At 39.7% G+C, this 26,423-nt stretch overlaps 2 protein-coding genes and 1 long non-coding RNA gene across 4 annotated transcripts; all 3 read left to right on the top strand.

The window, feature by feature from the left end:
- Window positions 1–250: 250 nt before the first annotated feature.
- On the top strand, window positions 251–2,437 carry LOC148695902 (uncharacterized). Of its 2 annotated transcripts, XR_015964542.1 has the most exons (5): window positions 251–523; window positions 1,402–1,434; window positions 1,663–1,708; window positions 1,818–1,895; window positions 1,987–2,437. It is a non-coding gene; the product is annotated as an uncharacterized LOC148695902 (long non-coding RNA). The 2 variants fall into 2 exon arrangements; XR_015964541.1 differs by having other exon boundaries at window positions 254–1,434.
- A 14,733-nt stretch (window positions 2,438–17,170) lies between these two features.
- On the top strand, window positions 17,171–18,651 carry LOC137735724 (lysM domain receptor-like kinase 3). Its single transcript, XM_068475166.2, has one exon. The coding sequence runs from the start codon at window positions 17,333–17,335 to the stop codon at window positions 18,572–18,574; it is 1,242 nt and encodes a 413-aa protein (XP_068331267.2). The 5' UTR covers window positions 17,171–17,332; the 3' UTR covers window positions 18,575–18,651.
- Window positions 18,652–22,395: 3,744 nt separating this feature from the next.
- On the top strand, window positions 22,396–22,707 carry LOC148695901 (uncharacterized). Its single transcript, XM_088697425.1, has one exon. The coding sequence runs from the start codon at window positions 22,396–22,398 to the stop codon at window positions 22,705–22,707; it is 312 nt and encodes a 103-aa protein (XP_088553551.1).
- The last annotated feature ends 3,716 nt before the right edge of the window (window positions 22,708–26,423 follow it).

The raw sequence follows: 26,423 nt of genomic DNA, 5'->3' as shown, positions 1-26,423 counted from the left end.
ATTGCACTGCTAATGTCAAGAGAATTCTGATGGTGACAGGTTTGGCAACCGGGCTAAAAGTCTCCTGAAAGTCAATACCTTCTTGTTGATGAAAGCCTTTTGCTACTAAACAGGCTTTGTATCTGTCCACACTACCATCAGGTTTCCTTTTGATCGAAACACCCATTTACAACCTACAAGATTTTGATGTGGTGTAGAAGGACCAAGTGCCAGTAGATTGCAGCGCTCTGATACCATATAAGAAATGTATCTTTCATTAAATGAAACTGATTACATTTGGAGTATTTATACACAGCAGCTAATAATATTTAGTTAACAACTAATGTAACTAATTAATCTTAATCTATGAATTGGTTACAATAGAAAACTTAAAGACTAAGTAATTGATGACTTGGACTCTAGATGGCACTGTTGAGTTGACTGAGAATAATGTGTGTCTTTATGGCAATGGCGTCAATGAGTGTGATGAGGCCGGAGCTGGTGATGAACTCGATCATGCCGGTGGTTATGGCGGAATTGTTGGGTATTTTCGCATTTTCAAACTCGATTTTACACTGCTTTAATTTTTAGTTTTTAATGTTTGATAGTTTTGGTCCTTGAACATCACTAAAAATATGTTTCGATTCTTGGAAAGGATTTGACCTTACTCTTGTATTCATTGGCATCTTCTGACGCTGATGACTTCAAAAGCATAGAGAATAATTTACCACTAGTTGCTGAAAGCTTAGATTTCAGAGGCCTTTATTTATTCAATGATGGTTTCGCCATGTTCTATTGTTTGGTAGAGTTCTTCCACGCTTTTATTAAATGCTGCTTCACACTGAGTTGATTAGATTCAAAATGCTTGTGCTCTAAGATTATCCCCACTAACCTCTCTTTTACAAAACATTTAAATCGATTAGATGCCTCATCTGTAGAGTGATTGGGCATTATTTTACCTTGAAAAATAAAAAGAGTAACGGAGCATTATTTTGAATTCAGCCATGGGAGCATCCCCTACTCTAGAATCGAGGATTTTTGGATGATTCGGTACTTCATCATCACAGGATGGATTAACCGAAGGAGATGTAATGTAGTCATATAATCTCCAGTCGTTGTCGTCTTCATGTTAGGAAGAAACACGCGTAAATGTTTTGTATGTGAAATATTTTTTTTCTTTATAACTTGTTAGCAGTTTCCCTGCTCTCTTGGAAAGGATTTGGCCTTATTGTTGCTAAGGGTGATGATATCCTATCTCTTCAATTGTTTCTTAATTTAAGTTTTTATTTTTTTTAAGGGGTTAAACATCTAACGATGAGAACGATGAGAATTGAATCTTTAAGTAGAGTATATGAAACATGGTCTTATAGAAAATTGTAGTAAATTCAAATTCATTATTGTTATTTTCCTTTGTTTTCACAGGTTCCTAACCTTATGATAAGCCTCTCTTCTCAGGTATTGATTTATCTTCAATTTAATAAACCGTGATGCTTTAATTAGAGATTGTTTTGGCTGAACAATTTTTGTGTGCATGCTATAAAAACTGTATCAATTAGCAGCAGTGGCATTTCAACACATCTGTCTGTATCTGATGATTGTCTGGCTGAAATGATGATTATACATTGAAATCATTGCATTGTTTTTTCTTGAATTTATAGTGTTGATTTGTTGTTTGAGTTTCAGCATGTGATTGACCTATCAAGAAGAGAAACTGTGGTGCGCCTCATTGGTAAAGAATTTCAGCTTCGTAGAATTAAGACCTACTAAATACAAAGATATTTATTTAATTTGGTCTCGGTTGTAGTTTGGTGTTGTGAACTCTCTTTGTACATTTGCAGGTGGAATGAAGGTGGAAGCTGAAAGAGACGAGTCTTCCACATATGCTGTCATGCTTGCTTCAGATGTTCCACAGAGATGTAAGCTCTTGGTCTGTTTTCAATATATTGTTCTTAGTTCATCGTGTTTTATTTTTACCATGTTTTGTAAACGATTTATTTTTCAATTCAGAAAAAATTGTGGGACTCTCAAGAAGGGAATGTGGTTAAGTGAGCTTCATTGCATGACGAACTTAGGTCCGACGCCTGCAGCCTGCAGTAGGAGAATGAAATTTTGAAGAAGGCTTAGTTGTAACTTGTAAGTTATGTAGGATTTGTTGTGAATAGCTGAAATTTAGTAAGTGAAAAGTTAACTATGATCCTTTTTGTGAATTTTACTTGATGTATATACTAGAAATGCCATAGAGAAGGCATAGAACCAATTGGGTGGATTTTGTTAGTTATCAGTTTGCTGATGGTGGATGTGCATAGGTACATAGGTGTTATAAAATGTAACGTCGTCACCCTTGGGTACTTGGTTGTGTTGGACAAAATCGTTGAATGTAATATGCTTTCTTATGTCCCACAAACCTTGTTATTGATAAATCTATTGGATATAAAGTGTGGTTGGTTGGAAATGTGAATCCTTTTGCAAATTTAAATTTCATGTGAATTTTATATTAAGAAGCTGAGTTTTAATATAGTACATAGCTATTACTAAAATGCATGTAATACAATTCGAACCTATTGGCCATTTGGAATGTTGTAGATTCACACCAACTTTGGTGCCTATATCTTAAAAGCCACTGATCCTAATATAGACACATAGGATTGGGGTGTGTATGAGTATGAAATGCACCAATGTTAGTCTTAGATCTAGCCACTAATAAGAGGGACAATGAGATATTTTGAATTTTAGAAATAATTATAAAATATAAAAATGTTGTACTGTTCACATACACACCAATGCAATATTGGTAGTCATTGTTACAATAGAGTCCTCTACATAGGACACGTTCTCTAGTTTAGTGGCTGCTTGGTGGCCATTGAGGTTTGCCACCAATGTGAGTATTTACACTTGACAATAGACACCAATGAAAAGGGTGGCTTTTAGCCAAATTTCTAGTAGTGTAAATAAGTGGCGAGAACAACAAAGAAATAAAATTATAAATCAACTGCGAAAAACACTAGAGCATCTGATTCACCATAACCAATCTAACTCAATTCCAACGGTTAATTATTAATGAGTAATCATTCAAATTGACGGTCTAGTTCCTCTATTTCATATAGTATTTATGGCATCTAGAGTACTATGTGTTAAGGAATGTAGTATCACAGATTCAGTTTGTAATAAACCCTAGAAATAGGTTGTGCTGTGCATGGCTGTAATAATTAGTTGAGAGCATTATGACAGGTGGCAAGTTAGTTAGAAGAATATAGTTATGTGTGAGTGGGAAAGGATGTATATAAGTAACACAACTGTAACCTATCTTTTTACTAAGAAATGTAAATTCATTTCACAACATGGTATCCAGAGCCTCCTGTCTAACGACTTCACCCTGATTCTCTCCTTTTTTTTTCGCTGAGCTCTCTTCCTCCCTAAGCTTCCTCGCTAAGCTTTCTTCTTCCTCTCCAAGCTTCCTCGCTAAGCTTTCTTCCTCCCTCTTCCATGGCGACCTCAGCTTCTCCTTCTTCTGAAACGGCCACACCAATCAATCCTCAAATTTCTGATCCTAGCTCAGGACCAAGCTCTACGCCTTCAATTACAATTCAGAATATCGGATCTATGGTGCCGATCAAGCTAACCACCACCAATTATCTCACTTGGAGTGCGCTTTTTGCTCCGATCTTTCGTCGCTACAACCTCACCGGAATTCTTGATGGATCCGTGCCTCCTCCATCTCAGTTCATCTCTGATGCTGCTGGAAATTCAGTTCTCAATCCGGCATATGTTTCTTGGTTTGAAAACGATCAGAACCTTCTCATCTGGATAAATTCCACACTTTCTGAATCGATCATTCCCTACACTGTTGGAGTTGCGAATTCCAGAGAACTTTGGGCCAAGTTGGAATCCAGACTCGCTGCAGCTTCCCAATCGCACATCCATGAGCTTCGATCTCGTCTTCGTTGCATCTCGAAAGGTGATTCCACTGCTGCTCAGTACCTTCAACAAATTGAAGCGATTGCAGATGCACTTGCTAGTGCCGGAGCTCCAGTTGCAGATTCTGAGCTCATTTCTGTTACACTCCATGGATTACCACCAGATTATGACTCTTTCGTTGATGCGATCCAGTTTAGGCTTGGCTCCACCACAATTGATGAATTGCACGGCCTTCTCCTCAGTAAGGAGATACAGTTAGCAAATCGGAAGAAACCTACTCCACCTGTGCATATTCAGGCCTATACTTCCACTGCCGGAATTCTTCCTACTCCATCTTCTCAAGCCTTTGTTGCTCAAGGTCGTGGCAGTGATCGCAACTTCTCTCAAGGCCGAAGCTTCTCATCATCAAAATCTGGTCAAGGTCGAGGTAACTTCAGATCTAATAATTTTCGTCCAAACTATTCTCGTAACAACTCTCAGCGTTACATTCGTGGTGGTCGAACCAACTTTCCCTCATCTGGCCGAAAGTATCCATGTCAAATCTGTCGACAATTTGAGCATGATGCTCTCGACTGCCCTCAGCGCATGAATCCACACTACTCCAGTGCTTCCTCTCCTTCTGCTATGGCTGCACATGCACAGTCTTCTCAACCTACCTGGCTTATTGATTCTGGCGCCAGTACTCATATGACTAATTCCTACAACAATCTCCAGAATCCTGAGCCCTACTCTGGTCCTGAGCAGGTCTACATTGGAGACGGCAAAGGTTTGCCTATTCTCCACTCTGGTTCCTCTACATTACGTACTCCTACTCATCATTTTCAGCTTCGAAATGTGCTGCATGTACCTGATTTGAAACAACATCTCCTTTCTGCAAATCAGTTTCTTGTTGACAATTGGTGTTCTATGCATCTTTATCCTTTTCACTTCATTGTGAAGGATATTTCTTCGGGGAAGACGCTCTTTAAAGGTCCTGTCCACGATGGCTTTTATTCACTGCAATCCCAACCTTCCAGTTCCGCCCTCAACTCTCCCAATGTTTTTGCTGCATCAACTCGTGCTTCTCGGACTCTTTGGCACCATAGGCTTGGCCATCCTTCTTTCAAGACACTCAATAAGTTGGCTGTCAAATCTTGTATTTCTGTCTCTAGTGGTTCATCTACTTTTTTTTGTAATGGTTGTGCTTTAAGCAAGAACTCTCGATTGCCTTTTACCTCTGTACCGTGTCACACAAGTAAGCCATTAGAGCTTCTTCATACAGATGTTTGGGGGCCTGCGTCTACTACTTCGTTTACTCAATGCAGATACTATGTCATCTTTGTCGATGATTTTACTAAATACTGTTGGCTCTTTCCTTTGCAATGCAAATCAGATGTGTTCTCTACCTTTGTCAAGTTTAAAACCCTTGTTGAGACCTTGCTGCATACTAAAATTGTTGCTCTCCGATCAGATTCTGGTGGGGAGTATCTTAGTACTGCATTCTCCAATTTTCTGGTCACCCATGGTATTCATCATCAACTAAGTTGCCCTCACACACCCCAACAAAATGGTTGTGCTGAGCGCAAGCACAGGCATATCGTTGAAACTGCTCGGACATTATTAACGGTTTCCAAGGTCCCTCATAGTTATTGGGATCATGCCTTTTCCACTGCTGTGTATCTCATAAACAGGTTGCCATCTGCTTCTCGACCATCTCCGTGGGAACGTCTGTTTCGAAGATCACCAATTTACACTACACTCAAGGTTTTTGGGTGCAGTTGTTTTCCATGGTTGCAACCTTATTCTTCCTCTAAGATGGATCCCAAAAGCAAGCAGTGTGTGTTCCTTGGCTACAGCCTCAATCATCGCGGTTACAAATGTCTTGATCCTACCACAAACAAGGTGTATATTTCCAGAAGTGTTCTCTTTGATGAGGATCGCTTCCCTTTTCACACCACTGTTGCTTCTCCATGTTCTCCTCTATCAACACCTTCACCATCTTCCAGCACAATACCTACTCACCTTACCTTCACTAAACCCATCATCCGTCCTCCTCCTACCCAACCACGGCCATCTTCACCTTCTTCTAACCCCTCCCCACCATATCATGCCCCTTCTCCACCATCTCATGCCCCTTCTCCATTGTCCTCCTCTTCGCATCCATCATGCTTAGTCCCTCCTAATAATCATCCCATGCAGACACGATCCAAATCCGGCATTCACAAACCAAAAGCATTCTCTGCCACTAAACACCCTCTCCCTGCGCATCTCTCTCTTGACTTTGTCCCTACCACCTATCTTCAAGCTTCCAAATATCCTCATTGGATTCAAGCCATGAAGGAAGAGTTTACTGCTTTACAACAAACTGGAACTTGGTCCCTCATTCCTAACACCGGCCACCAAAACATCGTGGGGTGTAAGTGGGTGTTTCGAATCAAACGCAAACCTGATGGTACCATAGATAGGTACAAAGCTCGGCTAGTCGCTAAAGGCTTTCATCAACAGGAAGGACTGGACTATACTGAGACCTTTAGTCCAGTTGCCAAGCCTGTGACTATTCGCATCTTACTCACTCTTGCTGCTCAGTTCAACTGGCCTCTTAATCAACTTGATGTCAGCAATGCATTTCTTCATGGCACTTTATCTGAATCTGTGTATATGCTACAGCCTCCAGGTTTTGAGGACATTGCTCACCCCAATCATTTGTGTCACCTGCACAAGTCTTTATACGGCCTTAAACAGGCCCCTCGCGCCTGGTATGAGAAGCTCCATGCTGCTTTACGCACTCTTGGTTTTGTTGGCTCACAATCTGACCACTCCTTGTTTGTCAAAAAGGATCCCATGGTCTTTGTGTTAGTCTACGTTGATGACATTATAGTCACTGGGCCATCCATTTCAGCTTGCCAACATGTTATCTCTCAGCTCAGTTCTCTATTTCCAATCAAAGATCTTGGTGCCCTTCACTACTTTCTGGGCATTGAGGCTCATCGATCCTCTAAAGGCATCTTCATTACACAAACGAAGTATATTCTTGATCTTCTCAAGAAAGCCAACATGGATGGCTCCAAACCTTGTGTCACTCCTCTCAGCACTGCGAAGCTAGACCATTCCTCTCCCCTTCTCGACAATCCTACAGAGTATCGATCCATCGTTGGTGCTCTCCAATATCTTACTTGGACTCGACCTGACCTCTCATTTGCTGTCAATCTTGTCTGTCAGTTCATGCACAGTCCTCGCCAATCTCATCTTCAAGCTGTCAAACGGATTCTCCGCTATCTCAAGGGTACCATTGATCTTGGTCTTTGGTTCACCAAATCACCTTCTGTTCCTTGTCTGACAGCTTTCTCTGATGCGGACTGGGCTGGTTGTACGCTTGATCGTCGATCAACGGGTGGCTACTGTATATTCTTGGGCTCATCCATCATTAGTTGGAGTGCTAAGAAGCAACCAACTGTTGCTCGTTCCTCAACTGAGGCCGAATATCGATCTCTCGCCAATACTGCTGCTGAGATTACATGGATTTGTCAACTCCTTACTGATATCGGCTTTGCTCTCCCTTCCACTCCTCAGCTTTGGTGTGACAATCAGTCAGCCATCTCTCTTGCTAAGAATCCGTTGTTCCATGCACGCACGAAACACGTTGAACTCGACTATCATTACATTCGCGAAAAGGTGTTATCGCGAGCAATAACAGTGCACTTTGTTCGCACTCATGATCAACTCGCTGACATCTGCACCAAGCCTCTCTCCAAGGACAGGTTTCTGGCTTTACGATTCAAACTGTCTCTCCGCACTCCTCGCTTCAGTTTGAGGGGGGATGTTAAGGAATGTAGTATCACAGATTCAGTTTGTAATAAACCCTAGAAATAGGTTGTGCTGTGCATGGCTGTAATAATTAGTTGAGAGCATTATGACAGGTGGCAAGTTAGTTAGAAGAATATAGTTATGTGTGAGTGGGAAAGGATGTATATAAGTAACACAACTGTAACCTATCTTTTTACTAAGAAATGTAAATTCATTTCACAACACTATGTATACTCATATGTGCTAACAGTCTATGACATTTTGAAATTGATATCAAATAGAATATTCTGTATATAAAAATTATAATCCACTAGATTGACTAGTCAAGTCCGCTAACTTAACACCAACTTATTATCTTGAGTTTACTTGCTGCAGTCATAGCATCCTCGCATCTCGCCGTCTAACTTCTAGAAAATCTCTAAGTGGTCACATTCTGCTGCAATTGTGTCTGTGTCAGATCGCTCATGAGAATAGAAGAGAAGACAAAGCTTTCATTTTTCTTTTCTGTGCGACAAAAGGATAAAGGCCGTCTTCTTCTTGAAGTGGACACGTACCCTGCATAGCATTTAAATAACCAAAAAGAAAGAAAATCATGTGATCTTAAATTAGTAATGCTAGGGAGTTAAAATTGTTAATGTGTCATTAATAGAAATGAGCATCTCAATCAACGCTTAACTAATAAACCAACCATCAACTTTCATGTCTTTTAATTTTCAAAATTTCGTCTCCAAATATAATCTCTATAGCTTTACTCGATCTTAAATATGCCAAAAGCACACACACTCAATTTATTTAGGCAAAATATTGAGAAAGAATTATACTTGACTCATTTAACTCAATAAAAACTAATGAGATCCAATAAAATTACCATCTCATTAATCTAGCTTGAGAATACAAAATCATGTAATTCCTTTCATTTTAAATCAAATATATCATAAGAAAATGTAGCTTTCGGAGGAAAATAAATAGTAAAATAGGTGCTCGAACACAACTAAGTGCTGCTGAAAAAAATAGACAAAAAAATTCCATCGCCGGTGATTCCGAACCAAGTCTTTCAAGGAATGAGAGAGCAAGGTTCTAAAAGACGTTAGGCGCTAGTCGCGCGGTAGGCTGGGGTCTAGCACCTAGGCGGCTAGGCGGGGTTTAGGCGGACGCCTAGGCGGCTTTAATTAAATCTATTATATTTCGTGTAAATAAGTGTCTGTTTATACTTAAAATATAGATGATTTCATCATAAACTACAAAATGGAATAACAAATATATTATGAGCTATTGGAGCATAATGAAAACATGGAGAACAAGTATATAATGTGTGTTCTTGTAAGTATTCAACAAGTCTCTTACAATTTATTGAAAAAATAAAATGCAAAATGAGAGTTATCTATTTTCTGTTTAAGTGAGTCGCAACCTAGGCGGATGTTTAGGCGGGTCTGGGCGGGCTAGGCGGGTGCCTAAGCAGTCTAGGTGAGCACCTCAGTAGGTCTAAGCGCCATTTCTTAATTTTCAAACGTCCAAACATTAATCGGGATGGTGGTCAACCGTCTAGTGCCTGGGCGGGGCCTAGACAGGGATTTTTGGAACAGTAGGAGAGAGCAACATTCAGAAGGTGCAAAACCTCAGTGCCATATCTCTCTACTTTTTTATTTTTTCTTCTTTTCTCCTGGTAAGCATTCACAAAACAACACCACCTCTACCCAATAACCCTCCCTACGTTATCAAACAACAAAAAAGAAAGAATAGTCGCATCAGGACCGTCCGCGCCACCAAGTCACCGACTGGTTCGTCCTCCTCAACGGTCCGGGAAGAACCGCGCACGCGTCCGTTGGACTGCAGCTCCAACACTCTGAAATCAGACCTTCTGTCTCTCTATGGCGGCAAAATAGCTAAAACTCGCAGGGCAGCACCTAACTACGAATTCGATTTCATCGTGACAAATGAAAAATCAAAATGCACTGTTCTAAATGTTAGTCCGACTCCAGACTATATAAAAATAGAATGTGTTCCACTCCAGAACTATACAATTCAAATATCCCTCAAATGTTACAAATCACACAGATCCAATTCCAAATTCTTTATGAATTACGCTGGTTTGATTTCATCAAGGGTACGTAAGCAATGTAAATGCAACCACACAAATACAAAATCAATAGACACAGCAATCCTCAAAATACATATTTTTCATGTTAGGATCAAAGAATATTCCCTTCTTAAACGAATGATTGTAATTAATAGACGCATAGTCTATAATGGATCTGGTCCTCAACACCCAAGAATATCTCGTCAATTAGTAAATAATATTTGGTTAGTTGAATTACATAAATAGAACATAGTTTGATATTACATTATTAGGGAAAAGGATCTGGCAGGGATCTTAGGGATCCTGTGATCATGACCGTTCATCGTACATCATGCGGTCAGTTTTCGTTAGATACTATTTATATTTAATTTTAAATTTTGAAATAATTTCTGACTGCACGATGTACGATGCGTGGTCACGATCACAGGATCCCTAGGATTCCTAGAAAAAGAATCCGACAAGGATCATTTTCCCATTATTAGATACTGGAAACTTCTTTAGAATTCTTTTTAGGGTAAATTACATTTTACCCCCTCAGGTTTCGGTACAATTATAACCTCATACAACATCTTTAAAACATTTCAATCTCATACATTTAGTATTTTTTTTTCTTTTAATTTCATACAACCGTTAAAAAATTTGTTAAGTTAATCGTTAAGTGATGATATGGTAAATATAGGGTCCCCATTTGCGCTGACATGGCTGTCATATTTGTGCCACATGGCTAAACACTTAATAAACATTTTAAAATATTAAAATAATTAACTAAAGAAAAGTTAAAAAATAATAATAAAAAAAAAAAAGAAAAAAAAAACCCAAAATCCCCTTTGTCTTCATCACCCCCTTCTCCCATCCCCCATCACCCACCCCTTCCCCCATTAATTCTACACCTCCATCTAACCCAAAATTTCAAATTCCCTTACCCAAGCCACCTCTCCATCTACCCCATCCCTTTCTCCCCACCGCCTTCTCCCGACCTGAGCCCACCCCAAAAAATCCCCTTTGTGCTTGAACAACCCGAACCACTTGACCTACCTGAAGAATTGGAGGGCGTGCTCCTAGTTCCGAATGCCGTGCAAGACGTTCCACACTAGGTTGTAGTTGAATTCGGGTTCCAAGTTCCGAATCAAGTTCTGTAACCGAGTCGTCCAAGCCCGATTCACCATCATTCTGCAGATTATGTCCTCTGTCTTCTCTGGGTTTCAAGGACGGTGCTACTTAGATTTTGGGACATGGGTTTGAGTTGGAGGTGCGTATAGGCCTGAGGATTGGAGGGTCAAGGGGGTGGATGTGGATCAGCTTGTGATTAGAGAAAGGTGCATAAGTGATAGGGGAACGGGTTAGAGCCGTGAAGGGGATGGAAGGGTGGCTCGGGTAGGGAAGATGAAGGTGTAGATGGAGGGGTGGCTCGAGTAGGGGAATGGGATAAGGGGGTAGGTGATGGGGGATGGGAGAAGGGGGTGGGGAAAAGGAAGGGGATTTTTGGGCTTATATATATATATATATTACTTTTCTTTAATTAATTATTTTAATATTTTAAAATTTTTATTAAGCGTTTAGCCACGTGGCACAAAATGGTGGCCACGTCAACACAAATAGGAACCCTAAATTTGCCACGTCATCATTTAACGGCTAACTTAACATATTTTTTAACGGTTGTATGAAATTGAAGAAAAAAATAATACTAAATGTATAAGGTTGAAATGTTTTAAAGATATTATATGAGGTTGTAATTGCACCGAAACTTGAGAGGGTAAAATGTAATTTACCCTTCTTTTTACACCTTTCTTCCCTTTTTCTTTTCCTTATTTCCGCATCTATACTATAGCCTATGTATTGTACGTGCATGTGTTTGGCCTCATAGACCATTTTCAAGAGGGATGTCAAATTATAAGAATCAAATTATAATTGATGGATGATGTGACAATTTGAAATCTTATGTCAAATTTTGTACTTCTTCAACCAAATTGTCAAATATTATTATTTTTTATTTAAATAGATCTTTAAATGGTTTAAATATTACAAAAAAGCTGAAACAAAATTTTTATTAGTTGAAATGTTAGTGGAATAAGGGATAAACTATTAAAAATAAATTTGACATATTAAAAAGCTTTCAAATCCAGTTAGCAAACAACACTTCAATTGAATAAACTTTTGACGTCAAATATAGGGGTGGGTTCAAAAAATCGAAAACCGAAAAAAACCGAACCGAACACCTAAAAAAACCGAGTCTCGAGTCTTGACCCACAAATTTCCTCTTTTGCAAGGTTAGTCTCTCACCCCCCCCCCCCCACCACACAGATGCGTTTTGCAAATTTTTTATTTTTTTTCAATTTCGTTGGTTCTGTTGAATCTGATATGTAGCTTTTCAATTTCATGGTTTTGCAATTTGTTTTGGGTTTGCTGGATTTGGTTGGGTAACTTCATTTCTGAACACTATTAGACTATTAGTTGAGGTTTGATTAATTTGTGAGAGTACATAGGGTTTGATTAATTTGCTTTGGGTATGCTGCTGGATTTGGTTCTGCCGCTTTCACTCTAGGGTTTTCTCGGGATAATGTGAGTCTTTCCGAGTCCATGGAGAGAGTGGGGAGTGTCGATGTGGTTTATTGGAGACATGGGGGGGTGTTGTTGGGGAAATTAGGGTTATTGAATTGAGTAAATTGGGCGGCAGAAGGGGGAGGAGAATTAATTAGTTGCATATTAGGATTAATGCTTTATGACTTATGACTTATAAGTTATGAGTTGCAGATTAGGATTAATTAGTTGCATATTAGGATTAATGCTTTATGACTTATGAGTTGCAGATTACTTTCTAAATGTCAAATGAATTAGTATTTTGAGTAATACTAAATTTCAAAGAGAACCAAAATATGTTTGATTTTGACTTTTAATTATTTGTCACTCAACAGCAGAAAGATTAAAGTTTGTTGTGTCTAAGAGTGTAAATAACTAGTTTAATCCATCTTATATGTTTTGTATCTTTTGAGGATTATAGTCAGACCTTGCTTTTATATAGAAGGATTATAGTCATGGACCTTGCTTATTATGTGCATCCGTAGCTTTTCCATGTGCATCCTACCTTTACTTATTATATGTTTTGTATCTTAATTAGATGAAGTCAAGTGCATTAAAGGCCTCAAGCTCAAGCTCAAACTCAATGAGATCATCAAATAGCTCCCGTGAAAAAATAAACTAATCTACGTCTACTCCATTGCAAGTGAATTGTCTTCTCTATACTTTCTCTATGGTTCTTATGTCTCAGTTTATTTAATAATTAATTGTAATGATTATTTCTATTATTTTTGAAGGACATTGTTGGTGAATCAACTCCACCTCAACTCCCTATGGTGGCAACTCAATAAACTCCTCTTACTCATGATGGATCCAAACAATCCTCTGATGCAACTCCAAAAGAAGGTTGCTCAAGTGATCAAGTAAGTAAAGAAGACACTCTCTTGGATTCACTAAAAAGTCATGAAAGGTCTACAATTTGGGAGCACTTTGATAGGACAATTGAGGGAGGTAGAGTTAAAGGGATGTGCAAGTATTGCAGCAAATTGTATATTGCCGACAAGGATAAAAATGGCACAACTAGTATAAGAAATCACTTAGCTAGTTGTAGGAGCTACGATCCTAATAAGGAAATATTTGCTGCAAATAGGCAAAAGATCTTAACCTTTGCTAGCACAAAAGATAAGTTGGAAGTTATAAGTTTTTCTCAAGTGGAAGTTACTAAGGCTTGCGTTGAAATGATAATTACAGACAAGTTACCTTTTTCCTTTGTCGAGGGAGTGTTTTCGTCATTTTTGCATGCATGCGTGTCCTTTGTGGAGAGTATCTAGTCGTAAGACAATAGCTAAATATGTACTTGGCTTGTTTTACTCCGAAAATGAGAAATTGAAAAGTCAGTTGAAGACATTTAACAATAGATACATGGACTTCTATTCAACACACAAATTACATAATTCTCACCACTCATTTTATTGATGATGATTGTAAGTTACATAAAAAGATTTTGAATTTTTGTGTCATTCCAAATCATAAAGGAGAATCCATTGCACAACTTTTGAAGGAGTGTTTGATGGAGTGGGGCATAGAGAAGGTGTTAACTATTACGGTTGACAATACTTCAGCAAATGATTCCAGCTTAAGGGATTTGGTGCACCGAATAAGTGGGTGGGGGATTCCTAATGCACTTTTGCATGATGGAAAATATTTGTACATGAGATGTGTTGCTCATATTCTTAATTTGGTGGTGAATGATAGGATAAAGATGTTGAATACCGCCATACAAAGCATTCGTAATGCGGTTAGGTATGTAAGATCTTCCCCTCAAAGGTTGGAGAGCTTTAAAAAGAGTGTTGAGAAAGTGAGAATAGAAAGCAAAGGGCTTGTGATTTTAGATGTCTTTACTAGGTGGAATTCCACATTTTTAATGTTGGAATTGGCTTTGAAGTTCAAGATGGCTTTTGATAGGTTGAAAGTAGATGATGGTCATTACCTTCCTTATTTTACTAAAGAAAATCATGATAATATAAGGGAAGGGCCACCTTTTACTCATGATTGGAGTGAGGCGGGAATATTTGCATCCTTTTTGAGACATTTCTATGAAGTCACTTTAAAGTGTGTTGTTCTAATACTTAAACAATTCATACTACTTTTGGTGATTTGTTTAAGATCAAAAGTCTCCTCCTTGGAAACAAAGATAATGAATTCTTGTCTATGACCTCCATGTTGATGCAAGAAAAATATGACAAATATTGGGGTTCAATTGAAGATATGAATCAATATGTTTTTGTTGCACTTGTGCTTGATCCTCGCCATAAATTGGAGAAAGTGGTTGATTATTATGAGATACTATATGGCGAGGACGAGTAAAAAGTTGAAATTGCAACCAATGTGGTGAAAGATTTGTTGTTTGATCTTTACAAGATTCATGAAGAGTTGTCTTTTGAAACACAACAAAGCACAAGTAGTGGTGGTAGTTCTAAATCGGCAACTACAAGTGGAGATCCTTTATCAAGCACGACAGGGATTGAAAGAAAGTTGAAAGAGAAAAGTGAAATGAGAAAAGCAAAGAGAGCCTGTATTGTGCACAATGATTTGGATAGGTATCTTTTGGATCCTTGAAGGGAAAGCAGAGGCAAACTTTGATATCTTGAATTGCTAGAGGGTGAATGGGCTTTCTAAGTATCCTATTTTGGCACAAGTTGCAAAAGATATTTTAGCTATTCCCGTATCAACCATCGCTTCGGAATCCTCCTTTAGCACAAGTGGACGAATAATTGATCCATATCGTAGTTCTTTGAGTCCAAAAATGTTGGAGGCTTTGATATGTACACAAAATTGGCTTAGGTCAATTCATGTAGCATTACATCATGAGCCAACCATCGTGGAGATTGAATTTTGTGAAGAAGTTGAGAAAGGAAATTTTACTTATTGCATTTGGTTTTGTTAGACTATTTTAATTAGATGCTATGTTGCATGCTTGCTTTACATCATGTTCTTTCTTTTTTTATTTGTATGTAGAAATGACAAGTGGAAGCTCAAAGAAAGGTGCTATGTTGCCTCCTAGGCCGCCTAACTGTTGAGCTTAAGCTTGAGGACTTGGAAGATTTTATTTGTGCAAGACATGAAGTCATACCTTGAAGGTGTATTAACTTTATTTGACTTGTGTGATGTTTAAATTTGGACTTTTTGAAGACTTAAACTTTGATGTTTATTTTAAGTTTGGGCTTTGGAAGACTTTATATTCTAGTTGGACTTCAAATGTTTATTTTCATTGTCTTTGATTCTACTTGGAATTCTTATGTTATGATTGTTGGAGATGTTAAAATTTCATATTTCACAATTTTTCATTTTTTGAGACTTTTATGAGACTTTATGTTTTTAGATTAATTAGTAACTTCCCTCGTGAGCCCATCCCTGGAGAGAAGGAAACATCACCGGTAACTTCCATTATGATTGTTGGAATCTTGGAGATGTTAAAACTTTTTCATATTTCAAAAATTTTCATTTTTTGGAGGGAGAGAGAAAAAATAAATAAAATAAAATAAAATAAAAAACCGAAACCAGACCAAAACCGAACTCAAAAAACCGAAAAGAATTGAACCGAACCGAACCTAGTCCTAGTCAAATATGCATAGCATTTCACCTAAGATTTAGAAATATCCAAAGCTCTTATTGAGACGTCATAGCTTGCGGAACTCAACTTCTTCTGCCCTTGCGTGCCGAATGAGATATATGTAAGTGCTTTCATTTTCTCAACCTACAAAACTACTTTAAAATTATTTAATGAAAATATCCCGGATTTACACCGTAATTAGACACAATTACTATAAAATTAAGTCGTATTTTGGCAACGGTGCTGTGCTGATTATGGTTTTTTTAGTTTCTATTTTTGATATTTTTATTCGTAAAAAGTAAATTAAAATAACTTTAAAGAATTATTAGAAAGAAATGAAAATAAAAAAGGGTATTTTGGTTCTGATCATCCTTTTCATGTTCTTGAGTCTTGACCCAAATGTTGTGTTTGTTATTCCGCAGACATTTGACCAGCACCAGAAAAGCCCGGCATGTCGTTGGCCCCTCGTGCAGAAAAGCCCTGCATGTCGTTGGCCCCTCAAGCAGTCGTTTTGTGTGTTATGGATAACTGAAGGAACATGAAAAAATATATCAATTTTCCATTTATATTATAATATATGAAGGGCTGCTGTAATAGCGTACAAATAGATAGACCGGATCATCATTTTTATGTTGAACTTAACTTAAAAATATAAGTAGTTGAGCAAACATTTGTATGAATTTATTATGATTGATTTATTATGTGGTTTAGTCCATATTAAAATAAAGTATTAGTATTTTATTAACAGTATTTGGTAATTCAGCCTTTGCGAAAGAATAAGCAAAAGGTTCTCGTTGGGTTCTAACATAAAATTTTGTGACTAAATATTAAATAATTGATATATTTTTATTTTATTTTAAAAAGGACCGAATTCTTTTGAAAACCAAAAAAATTTATCGAGGCATTTAAATCTCATGACCATCATCTTAGAATTCATTAGCATTAAGAATCGAACACAGAATGTACCGTGTAGAATACGGATCGAAATTTTTTCTCAATCGAACCACCACATGTTGGTTAAGTGATATACTTGATTGATCATATTGTATGTTTAAGATTAATAATAATAAAGGGAAATTAAAGAAAATAGTTTGAAAACTTTGAGTTTTAGCGATAATGATAAAATAAATGATAAAATGAATAGTATTATAATTGACTTTTTAGTATAAAAATATGATTTTCGGTTAAATTAAACAGTACTAAGAGTTTTTATTAAAATTCTCTAATAATAATTCTGATCACGTGTATAATTAAAGCTTATAAAGTGCTTTTGATAAAAACACAAAGTACATGGTTTCTTTCTTTCCAGTTCTACCGCTTTCGTTTTCTCCCGTGTTCTTTTGTGCTCCGTGGCAACGACTTTACTCCCCCATATTTCTAAACACCCACCGCCCCCCAACCCAAAACAAAAAATACACAACTCCATTTCTTCTTCCAATCCCAATTCTTCTATGATCGACGCCGCCTCCGCCGCCCCCTGCACCGCCGTCCCTATGTTCTGGACCAAAAAGAGGACGCAGGTGATTGAGCCCAAGAGCCTCATCAAACACCGAGAATCCTCCTCATCATTCCCCGACCCCTACTCCGCCATTTGCAGCACCACCATCGACAACTCCAGCTACAACTTCTCCAAATCCTCCACCTCCTCCTCCTCCTCCTCCGTCGCCTCCCTCAAATCCTTTAAATCCTCCCTCCCTCAAAACCCCCAAATCTACGACCTCTCCGAGATCCGCTCCGCCACCTCCAACTTCCTCCCACACCGCCGCCTCTCCTCCTCCTCCACCTCCTCCTCCTGGCGCTGCTCCATCCGCTCCGAAGACGCTGTCGTCTTCCAGCGCAAGTCCCGCCTCCCCCTCTCCCTCCCCGACCTCCACCGCCGCCTCTCCCTCATCTCCAAATCCCACCACTCCAGCCTCATCAAGCTCCTCGGCGCCTCCCTCTCCGGCAGCTACGTCTACCTAGTCTACGAATTCGTCGCCGGCGCCAACCTCGCCGACTGCCTCCGCAACCCGAAGAACCCGAGCTACACCGTCCTGTCGTCGTGGCTCTCCAGGATGCAGATCGCCACCGACCTCGCCCACGGCCTCGATTACATCCACCACTGCTCCGGCCTCGACTCTACCTTCGTCCACAACCACATCAAGAGCTCCAGCATCATCGTCTCCGAGCAGGACCACCTCGTGCTCGGCGCCAAAATCTGCCACTTCGGTACGGCAGAGCTCTGCGGCGAGACCCAGGCTAGGTCGAACAAAATGGAGGGCACGCGCGGGTACATGGCGCCAGAATTTCAGCTCACCGGAATCGTGACCCAGAAATGCGACGTCTACGCTTTTGGGGTGGTGCTCTTGGAGCTAATCTCCGGGGCGGAGCCGTTGAAGTACATAATGGACGGAAATGGCGGGAGCGACGGGTATAGGAGGGTGAGTTTGATCGAGTCGGCGAGGGAGGCGTTGAGTGGGGGATGTGGCGGGGTGCGGATGTGGGTGGATGGAAGGCTAAACGATTCGTTTCCGATGGATGTGGCGGAGGAGATGGTATTGGTGGCGTTGGAGTGTGTGGAGGAGGATCCGGATAGGCGGCCCGATATGGGTCGGGTTGCCGGTTTGGTTTCGAAGCTGTTTTTGGAGTCGCATAGTTGGGCGGAGAAGATGAGCGTGCCTATTGACATCTCTGTTTCGTTTGCCCCTCGCTGATTCTTTTTTTTTTTTTTCTGGGGTTCGAAATTTATTTCGGAATTTTAATTTATTTATTTATTCAGAGGTTTTATGTTCGATTCGATTAATTAAAATCGTAAATAATTATACGATGATGTGAATAATTTTACATACAAAACGATTCATTGAAACAAAGAATTTACAGAAATTTGATCTCACATCATTTTTGTGTTATGTTGCTCCATTTCTCCCTAATGCCCTCCAATCACTCACTTTCCCTCCACCCTATTTTATTTATATTTTCTCTTGTGTACTTTCCTTCCACCAATACCACAAAAATGAAACTTCGAAAATAAATTCGAAACGTCTATTGAGACGTATTAAGTTCGATTGGATGAAACGAAAGGGTTTTCATTATTTGCTCTTAAATCTAATTCATATGGAACATGTTAAATTCCATATGCATTTTCCATAAAATATCAATTACTCATGATAAAAAAACTGTGTTCGCGCAAAAATAGGTGAACATGCAGATGATCATTTAACTGTGTATGACATAGTCAAGTCTTAGATCTTCCTACTGGATAGAAAGACTTAATGCAGAGCACAACTATATAAAATTGCATTTTTGACTACCGCAATTGGATATATTGATTAATAGGCTGCGTTAACAAAAGACTTAAATCAAATCATATAATACTAATTAGCATTGTTAAATATTGCTTTTTTGCACACCAAGAATGCATGGTTTCTCTCTTGGCTGTTCACCCAGAATTATCAAATTAATCGGCTAATGGTCTACTCCTTTCAAATTTACAACGCACTAATATGTAATTAAATGACTTGCATGTAACCGTGTATATGCAGTTTTATTCTTGTCTCTATTACGTTCTCTTTTATATATATATATATATATATATATATATATATCTTTCTCGTGAGCGTATATGCATCTCGTTATATGCAAGTTTATCTTTTCAATGAGAGGTAAAGATTTTACCTTCCACCGAGAACTTTTCTTCATAATGGGAGGAAAGCAAAACGCGTTGTTATTGACATGTTTCTAATCTTGTACTACAAGTTTCGTCAACAATTTAAGTTTCACATGAATTACTCTAATCATACCTAATCTTATGAGAAGCTGTACTATTTTGCTTCCTAGGATGCACAAAATAAAATAGAATATACCCTCAACAATTTTACATGAAAATTGCCAAAGTGAGGTTTAGTAGAAAATCTTAATAAAAATGTTCGAAAGAAACGTCTCTAAATTCCTCTCTAGCGTCTCTCTAGGGTTTGCTAGGAGAGCGGTGGGGTTGATAATTACGGCGTCGGCCGTCTAGTTTCTGGTGGATTCTAGTCATTGAGTGGATGTTTATCAGATTAGCATGAGATCTGGGGGAGAAAATTAGTGGGTTCTTTTGGACAGGTTTGCAAGCAGTACAAAGGCGGATGGAGGATGTGGTGATGAATGGCTCTCACTGAGGAGGAGCAAAGAGTTATTGTGATTGACGATAAGGAGGGTGTTTTGCTCCGAGCCAATAGGATTTTTTTTTGGTTGGGAGAGTGCTTTCATGCAAGCCGATTAACAAGGAGAGATTCAAGCACTAGATGGTGAATCTTTGGAGCCCAAAGGCTAGGGTTACGATAGTGGAGATGGACGACGGGTTGTTCTCGTTTGGATTCGAAAACATTCGAGAACATTCGTTAGTGCAAAAGGGAGGGCCATGGTTGTATGATGGTGCCCTCTTGGTGATGGCGGAGGCGGAGGCGGACAACCTAGCGTATCTTGCTAGTATCCCATTGAAGTTTCTAGGGTTCTGGATTCAAGTGAAGGGACTACCCCTTGCATATATGACTCGTCATATGGGGCAATTATTGGGAACTAGATTGGAGTGCATGTTATGACTGATCAAAGCCGAAAGGGGACCAGTTTGGAATCATTCTGCGCATTAGGGTTGAAATTGATATTTCAAAGCCATTACAGCGTAGTTTGTTGCTCTCATTCCAAGGCACGGAGGTGGGGATTGATAAATGATACGAAAAGCTTCATGTAACTTGTTTTATCTGTGGGATTATTGGGCATATGGAAGAGCAATGTGTCAGTTCCAAGGGAAGAATGAAGATGATCGTTCGAAGCTGTATAGACGATGGTTCTAAGAGGATGTGTTGGGGGATAATTATAGGAGGCCACGAGGTAAAAGGTTTGGGTTAGAGTCATCGCAGGGCTGGTCCATGAAAATGCCATTGCATATGGAGGAAAGAGAGAGCACGAAGAGTTCTGCAATGGAGGTACAGGGAATGCTGGAGGAGGAAGAGGCGACGACTGCGGTAGGACAAGCATTCAGCGAACATAGCGGGGCCGGGTTTGCCGCTATTATTATTAATGATGGTATTAATATGCCTGATTTGAATGCGGAGTTGGAGCCCGAGGAAATGATGGCAGATAACGTGGTAGAGAATTCAGTAGTTATGGCGTGTCAACAAATCCCAGCAATACAGGAAGACGTAGGTTTGACTTTGTTTGGAATTAATTTGAATGCACCACTAGGGGGGCAGGGAGAGCATGGGCATGCCCAAACAATTTCAGAGTTTGGAGAGCAAGTTGATGCACAAATCAGGAAAGGGGTGACCGATGTTGGGCCCCGAGTTAGATGAGTTTATTGGTGATACATATCAGGTGGGTTCATTGGGACAGTTGGTGGGTGATGAACAGATTGGAGGGGGGTTATTACTATCAAGTGTGAAGGACATATGGTTAGGTTCAGATCTGTTCCAACTGATACCTATCATTGAACATTATCAGAGAGTTCGTAAAAGGAGACACCGAAGAGGGAGATGTGTGGGGGGTTACGAGCAGTACTCAGTCTAGTGCACGGGACCAGAGGGTTGCATCTCTACCTGTACTAGGGAAACGTTCAGCTCGTGAGGATGGGATTGTGGGGACGCAGCATGAAGGTCGAAGGAAATTGGTTGATAGCTCGGTTTTGTCTAGTTCATCGGCGGAGGTTGACAGGGGTCAACTCCGCTGGCACCAATAAGTTTCCTAAGTTGGAACTGTCGGGGCTTGGGAACCTCAAGGCAGTTCATGTACTTCAACGTTTAATCTCTAAGCAAGATCCCATTGTAGTGGTCTTATGCATGACAAAAAGTAATTCTCGTCACATGAACCGTTTACGTTTAAAGCTTAATTTTGATCGTATTTTTACCGTTGATAGTAGGGGTAACTCTGGAGGACTATGTGTTTTATGAAAGGATGAAATAAATTTATGTTTTCGATATTATTCTCTGAACCATATTGATTTTGATGTGGGTATACCGGGGGAGTCGAATTATTGGAGACTTACTAGTTTTTATGGGTTCCCAGCTACGGGTGATCATTTCAAATCATTGAGACTATTAGAGACCCTTGGCGGCAATGAGTCTAAACCCTAGTTATGCATAGGGGATTTTAATGAAATCCTCCAAGCTAATGAGCAGGAAGGGGGTAATATTCGAAATAATACACAAATGGAGGGCTTCCGTAATGCAGTGGACCATTGCCAGCTTCTTGATCTTAGTTTCTCGAGGAATAAATTTATGTGAAGGGGTGGCATTAAGGTAAGGTTGGATCGAGCATTGAGTAATCAAGAATGGGTGGATTTATTCCCACTGTTCAAAGTGCTACATTTGAACAAATCTACTTCTGATCATGTTCCGGTACTGCTTAATTGGTCAAAGTGCACTCCATTGAGAGGTAAGAAACAATTCCGGTATGAGGAAGCTTGGCATTTGTAAGAAGGTTATTCTGAAGCGGTACGAAATAGGTGGGAACATCCGTTTATGGGTTTGCCAATGTACAAACTTACCGAAAGATTAAAATGACGTGGATGACGCTAAATAATTGGGCTAGTAGCAATGTGAGGGCCGGTCCAAGAGAGATTCGGGAAGTGGAGGATAAATTGACGACGTTGTTAGGCCAAACGTTTACTGAGGAAACTATCGAACAAAAGAAAGAGCTTGTGGTAAAATTGAATAAATTGCTTGAAGAGGATGAGCAGTTTTGGAGACAAAGATCGAAGGAGAATTGGATTAAGTTGGGTGATCGTAATATTAGATATTTTCGTCAGAAGGCAAATAGGTGGCAAAGGCATAATAGCTTGTATGGGTTAATGGACGATGACGGGGTTTAGCGTGAGGATCGAAGCGGAATAGAGGAAGTTATGGTGTCGTATGTCCAAAAGCTCTTCACATCAAATGGGGAAGGAAACTTTGATGAAATTTTATGCCATGTAAACCCTTCGGTCACGGAGGAGATGAACAATTCTCTTGATTGCTCGTTCATCGATGAGGAAATTAAACGTGCAGTCTTCTAAATGCATCCCACGAAAGTGCGAGGTCCAGATGGTATGTCCCCTAGTTTCTATCAAAAACATTGGAGGGTTGTTGGGGTGGATATTTGTAATAGGGGTCAGGAGTATGCTTCTTTCAGGGAAAATATTGCGAAAAATTAACTACACACATGTTACCTTGATTCCCAAGGTTAAGGATGCCACAATGATGACACAACTTCAGCCAATAAGTTTGTATAATGTCTTATACAAAATTATGGCCAAGGTACTTACGAATAGACTAAAGCCTATTCTTCCCCATATTATTTCGCCTACTTAGAGTGCTTTTATTCTGAGGCGTTTAATTTCTAATAACTATTAAGTTGTTGCTGCTGAGGTTGCTCATTATATGCATAAACGCTCCTCGGGGTTTAATGGTTTAATGGCTTTGAAGTTAGATATTAGCAAGGCATATGACCAAGTGGAATGGAAGTTTCTTGAGGCCATGATGCATCGAATGGGTATTTCAGATCGTTGGATCAGGATGATTATGTTATGTGTCATGACAGTTTCTTATTCTTTCAAATTGAATGGTTATCCCGTTAGTTATGTGCATCCGGAGAGAGGAATACGGCAAGGTGATCCACTATCCCCCTACTTGTTTGTTATGTGTGCTAAGGGGCTATCAGCCTTATTGACTAAGGCAGAGATCGATGGAGTTCTTTAGGGCATCAAAGTCTATTTCACCATCTGGTCTTTGCTGATGTCAACTTTTTATTTGCACGAAGGACCCTTAGTGAATGTCAGAAAATTAAACAGGTGTTACGAAAGTATGAAATGGTTTCAGATCAGGCAATGAATTTGAAGAAGAGTTATGTCTCATTTAGCCCTAATCTTACAGGTCATGATCAACAGTTATTGGCGGATTGTCTTGGTATATGGCGGGTGGATTTTCATGATAAATATTTGGGGTTGCCGGTGTTAGTACGGCAATCAAAGAAGGAAACCTTTGCGTATGTGAAAGATTGGTTGTGGAAAAAGTTGCAAAGTTGGAAGGGTGGCCTATTAAGTAGTGCATGTCGAGAATTATTGGTCAAAACGGTGGCTCAGGCATTGCCTATATACTCTATGCAATGTTTTCTTCTCCCCAAATCGTTTTGTGAAGAGTTGAATATGATGATCGCTAAATTCTGGAAGAGCGGTGACCCAGGAAAATGGAAAATACATTGGTTGAATTAGAGATGGTTGTGTAAGCCTAAGAATGAGGCAGGGCTAGGTTTTCGGGACCTATATGCTTTTAATCTTGCGTTATTGGCGAAACAGGCTTGGCGATTTGTCCAGAATTCGGAGTCTCTTGTTTTCCAGGTTTTCAAAGCCCGTTATTTCCCTAGGTTTGAGTTTCTGGATGTAGAGGTTAAGGTCAATAGCTCAAATGTTTAGAAAAGTATTGCAACCTCAAGACTAGTGATTCATAAAGGCTATCGATGGCAATTGGGTAGTGGGAGAAGTATTCGTATATGGCAGGATAGTTGGGTGCCTCATGAGTCTTTCCTCCGGATTTTGACCCCACCACCGGAGCACTAGGATAATGAGGCTTCTGTGGGTAGCCTTTTCGGGATAGAACCGAAACAGTGGAATGTTCCGTTATTGTATGATTTTTTTTCACCGGAGAAGGCGAAACTAATTAGAAGGTTGCCACTTAGCATTCGAGATGTCAAGGATCGTCGGATGTGGAATTACAAACGGAATGGTAAGTTCACAGTGAGAAGTGCATATTATGTTGCTCGGGGATTAATTTTAACTAATGGAAAGGGCGCATTGGGGTCGTCTTCCTCCGCTAATCGTACAGGGGAGAAGTTATGGAAGAAATTATGGAATACCTGTGTTCCGGGGAAAGTGAAAATTTGTGCTTGGCATGCGTCTTTGGATTCATCGCCTACTCGTTTAAATCTCAGTAAATGCCGGGTAACGAGTGAGGAGATGTGTGGGGTTTGTGGGGGGCAAGTTGAGTCAATGGAACATGTGTTACAAGAATGCAGCATGGCAAGGGCGTAGTGGTTTCGTAGTTTAGGCATAAGAGTGGATACGGGGAACCGAATGTCATTCATGCAATGGATGGAGAATATTTCCATGCTTTTTCCATTAAATGGGTTTGATCTTTGCTTGATGTTGATTTGGACCATTTGGAAGCATAGAAATGATGTGATATGGAATGGTAGCTCGTTATCACCGTATGAAATTGTGGTTAGAACAGAGGGTTGGTTGCACGAGTTCCACAATGGCATAAGACGGGGAGACAGAAGGTTAATTGAGTGGTCCAGAAGTGGCGCAAACCTGGTGAGCGTTGGATTAAATGCAACTTTGATAGGGCGTGGCGTCAGAATGGACATCAAGAGAGGATACGGGGTGGTAATCATAAACCATTTGGGGAACTTTTTGGCAGCTGCTGTAGGTCCAATCGCGAGCCCATCCTCTGCTATACATGCATAATTTTTTGCTGCTCGTTATGCAATGCTGCTAGTATGAAAACATTGGCCGGAGGATGGTCAAATTTATTTTGAGGGTGATGTGAGCTAGGTGATAACTGCTATGACAGGGTAAGGGGATGATTCTTCAGCTTGTGGCCTTATAATTAATGACTTGAGATGCTTGCTTGCAAAAATGGCACACTCGACAGTCAGCCATGTTCAACGGGAAGGAAATGAAGCGGCGCATAGACTTGCTAAAATGGGTCTTAGTAGTTCTCAGGAGATTGTGTGGTTAGAGGAACCTCCAGATTTGATTCAAGATATTAGTCGAGGAGGGCTTGTAAATTGTCATTTTGCCTTTCGTTGTTAATTGTTCGTTTGGGGATAGGTTTCCAGTTTGTGCGGGACACTCTTTTCCTTAGACCGAGTTGAAAACCCCGACAAGGTTTTTATCGATGCCCATTAAGCACACTATCCTTAGGATGTACGTATTCTTTGTTTGCTTAATGAATATTGTACCTTGTTTCAAAAAAATAGAAAAAAATGTTCAAAACATTCAGTGGCAGATCTAGAATTTTAACCAAGAAAAAATATAAAAGTTTCAATTCGAAATGCTCTTCTGTCTTGAGCCACAAACTACCATGGTTGGGCCTAATATGGCGTCATCCTCTTTTGCAAACCCAAATCCCAAACCGACAATAAACCGCTATCACGACTTTAATTGATTAAGAAAAAATTCTTTTAAATGAGGCGGAAGAAGAAAGAAGAGGGAGAAAAGGAATAAGAAAATCCGTTTTTTTTTTTTTTGTTTTTTGCAATCCAACAGCCCTCCCACGTATAACTTTTGAAATATTTTTTTGATTTTTTTTCTAAAAAAGGTTAGAAAAATCTGGACCGTTGAGTTCAAATTTAACGGTCCATAAGTTGACACGTCATCCGACGGTAGGATTGAATTTTAAATTTTTGACCGTTGGAAATCCAACGGTCCAAAATTATAGCCGTTGGGTATCTAACGGCTATGAACAAACCATCTACTGCTGAGGGTGTGAGTGCGATGACAAGCAGGCCCAGTGCCTGCTTTTGGTCGGCTCACGGACCCTCTCTGCTTCA

The sequence above is a fragment of the Pyrus communis genome, chromosome 7, assembly GCF_041283825.1.
Source record: "Pyrus communis isolate YQ-2024b chromosome 7, ASM4128382v1, whole genome shotgun sequence".
Taxonomy (NCBI): domain Eukaryota; kingdom Viridiplantae; phylum Streptophyta; class Magnoliopsida; order Rosales; family Rosaceae; genus Pyrus; species Pyrus communis.
Note: the sequence above shows the minus strand (reverse complement) of the source record. Positions and strands in the feature narration are given on the sequence as shown.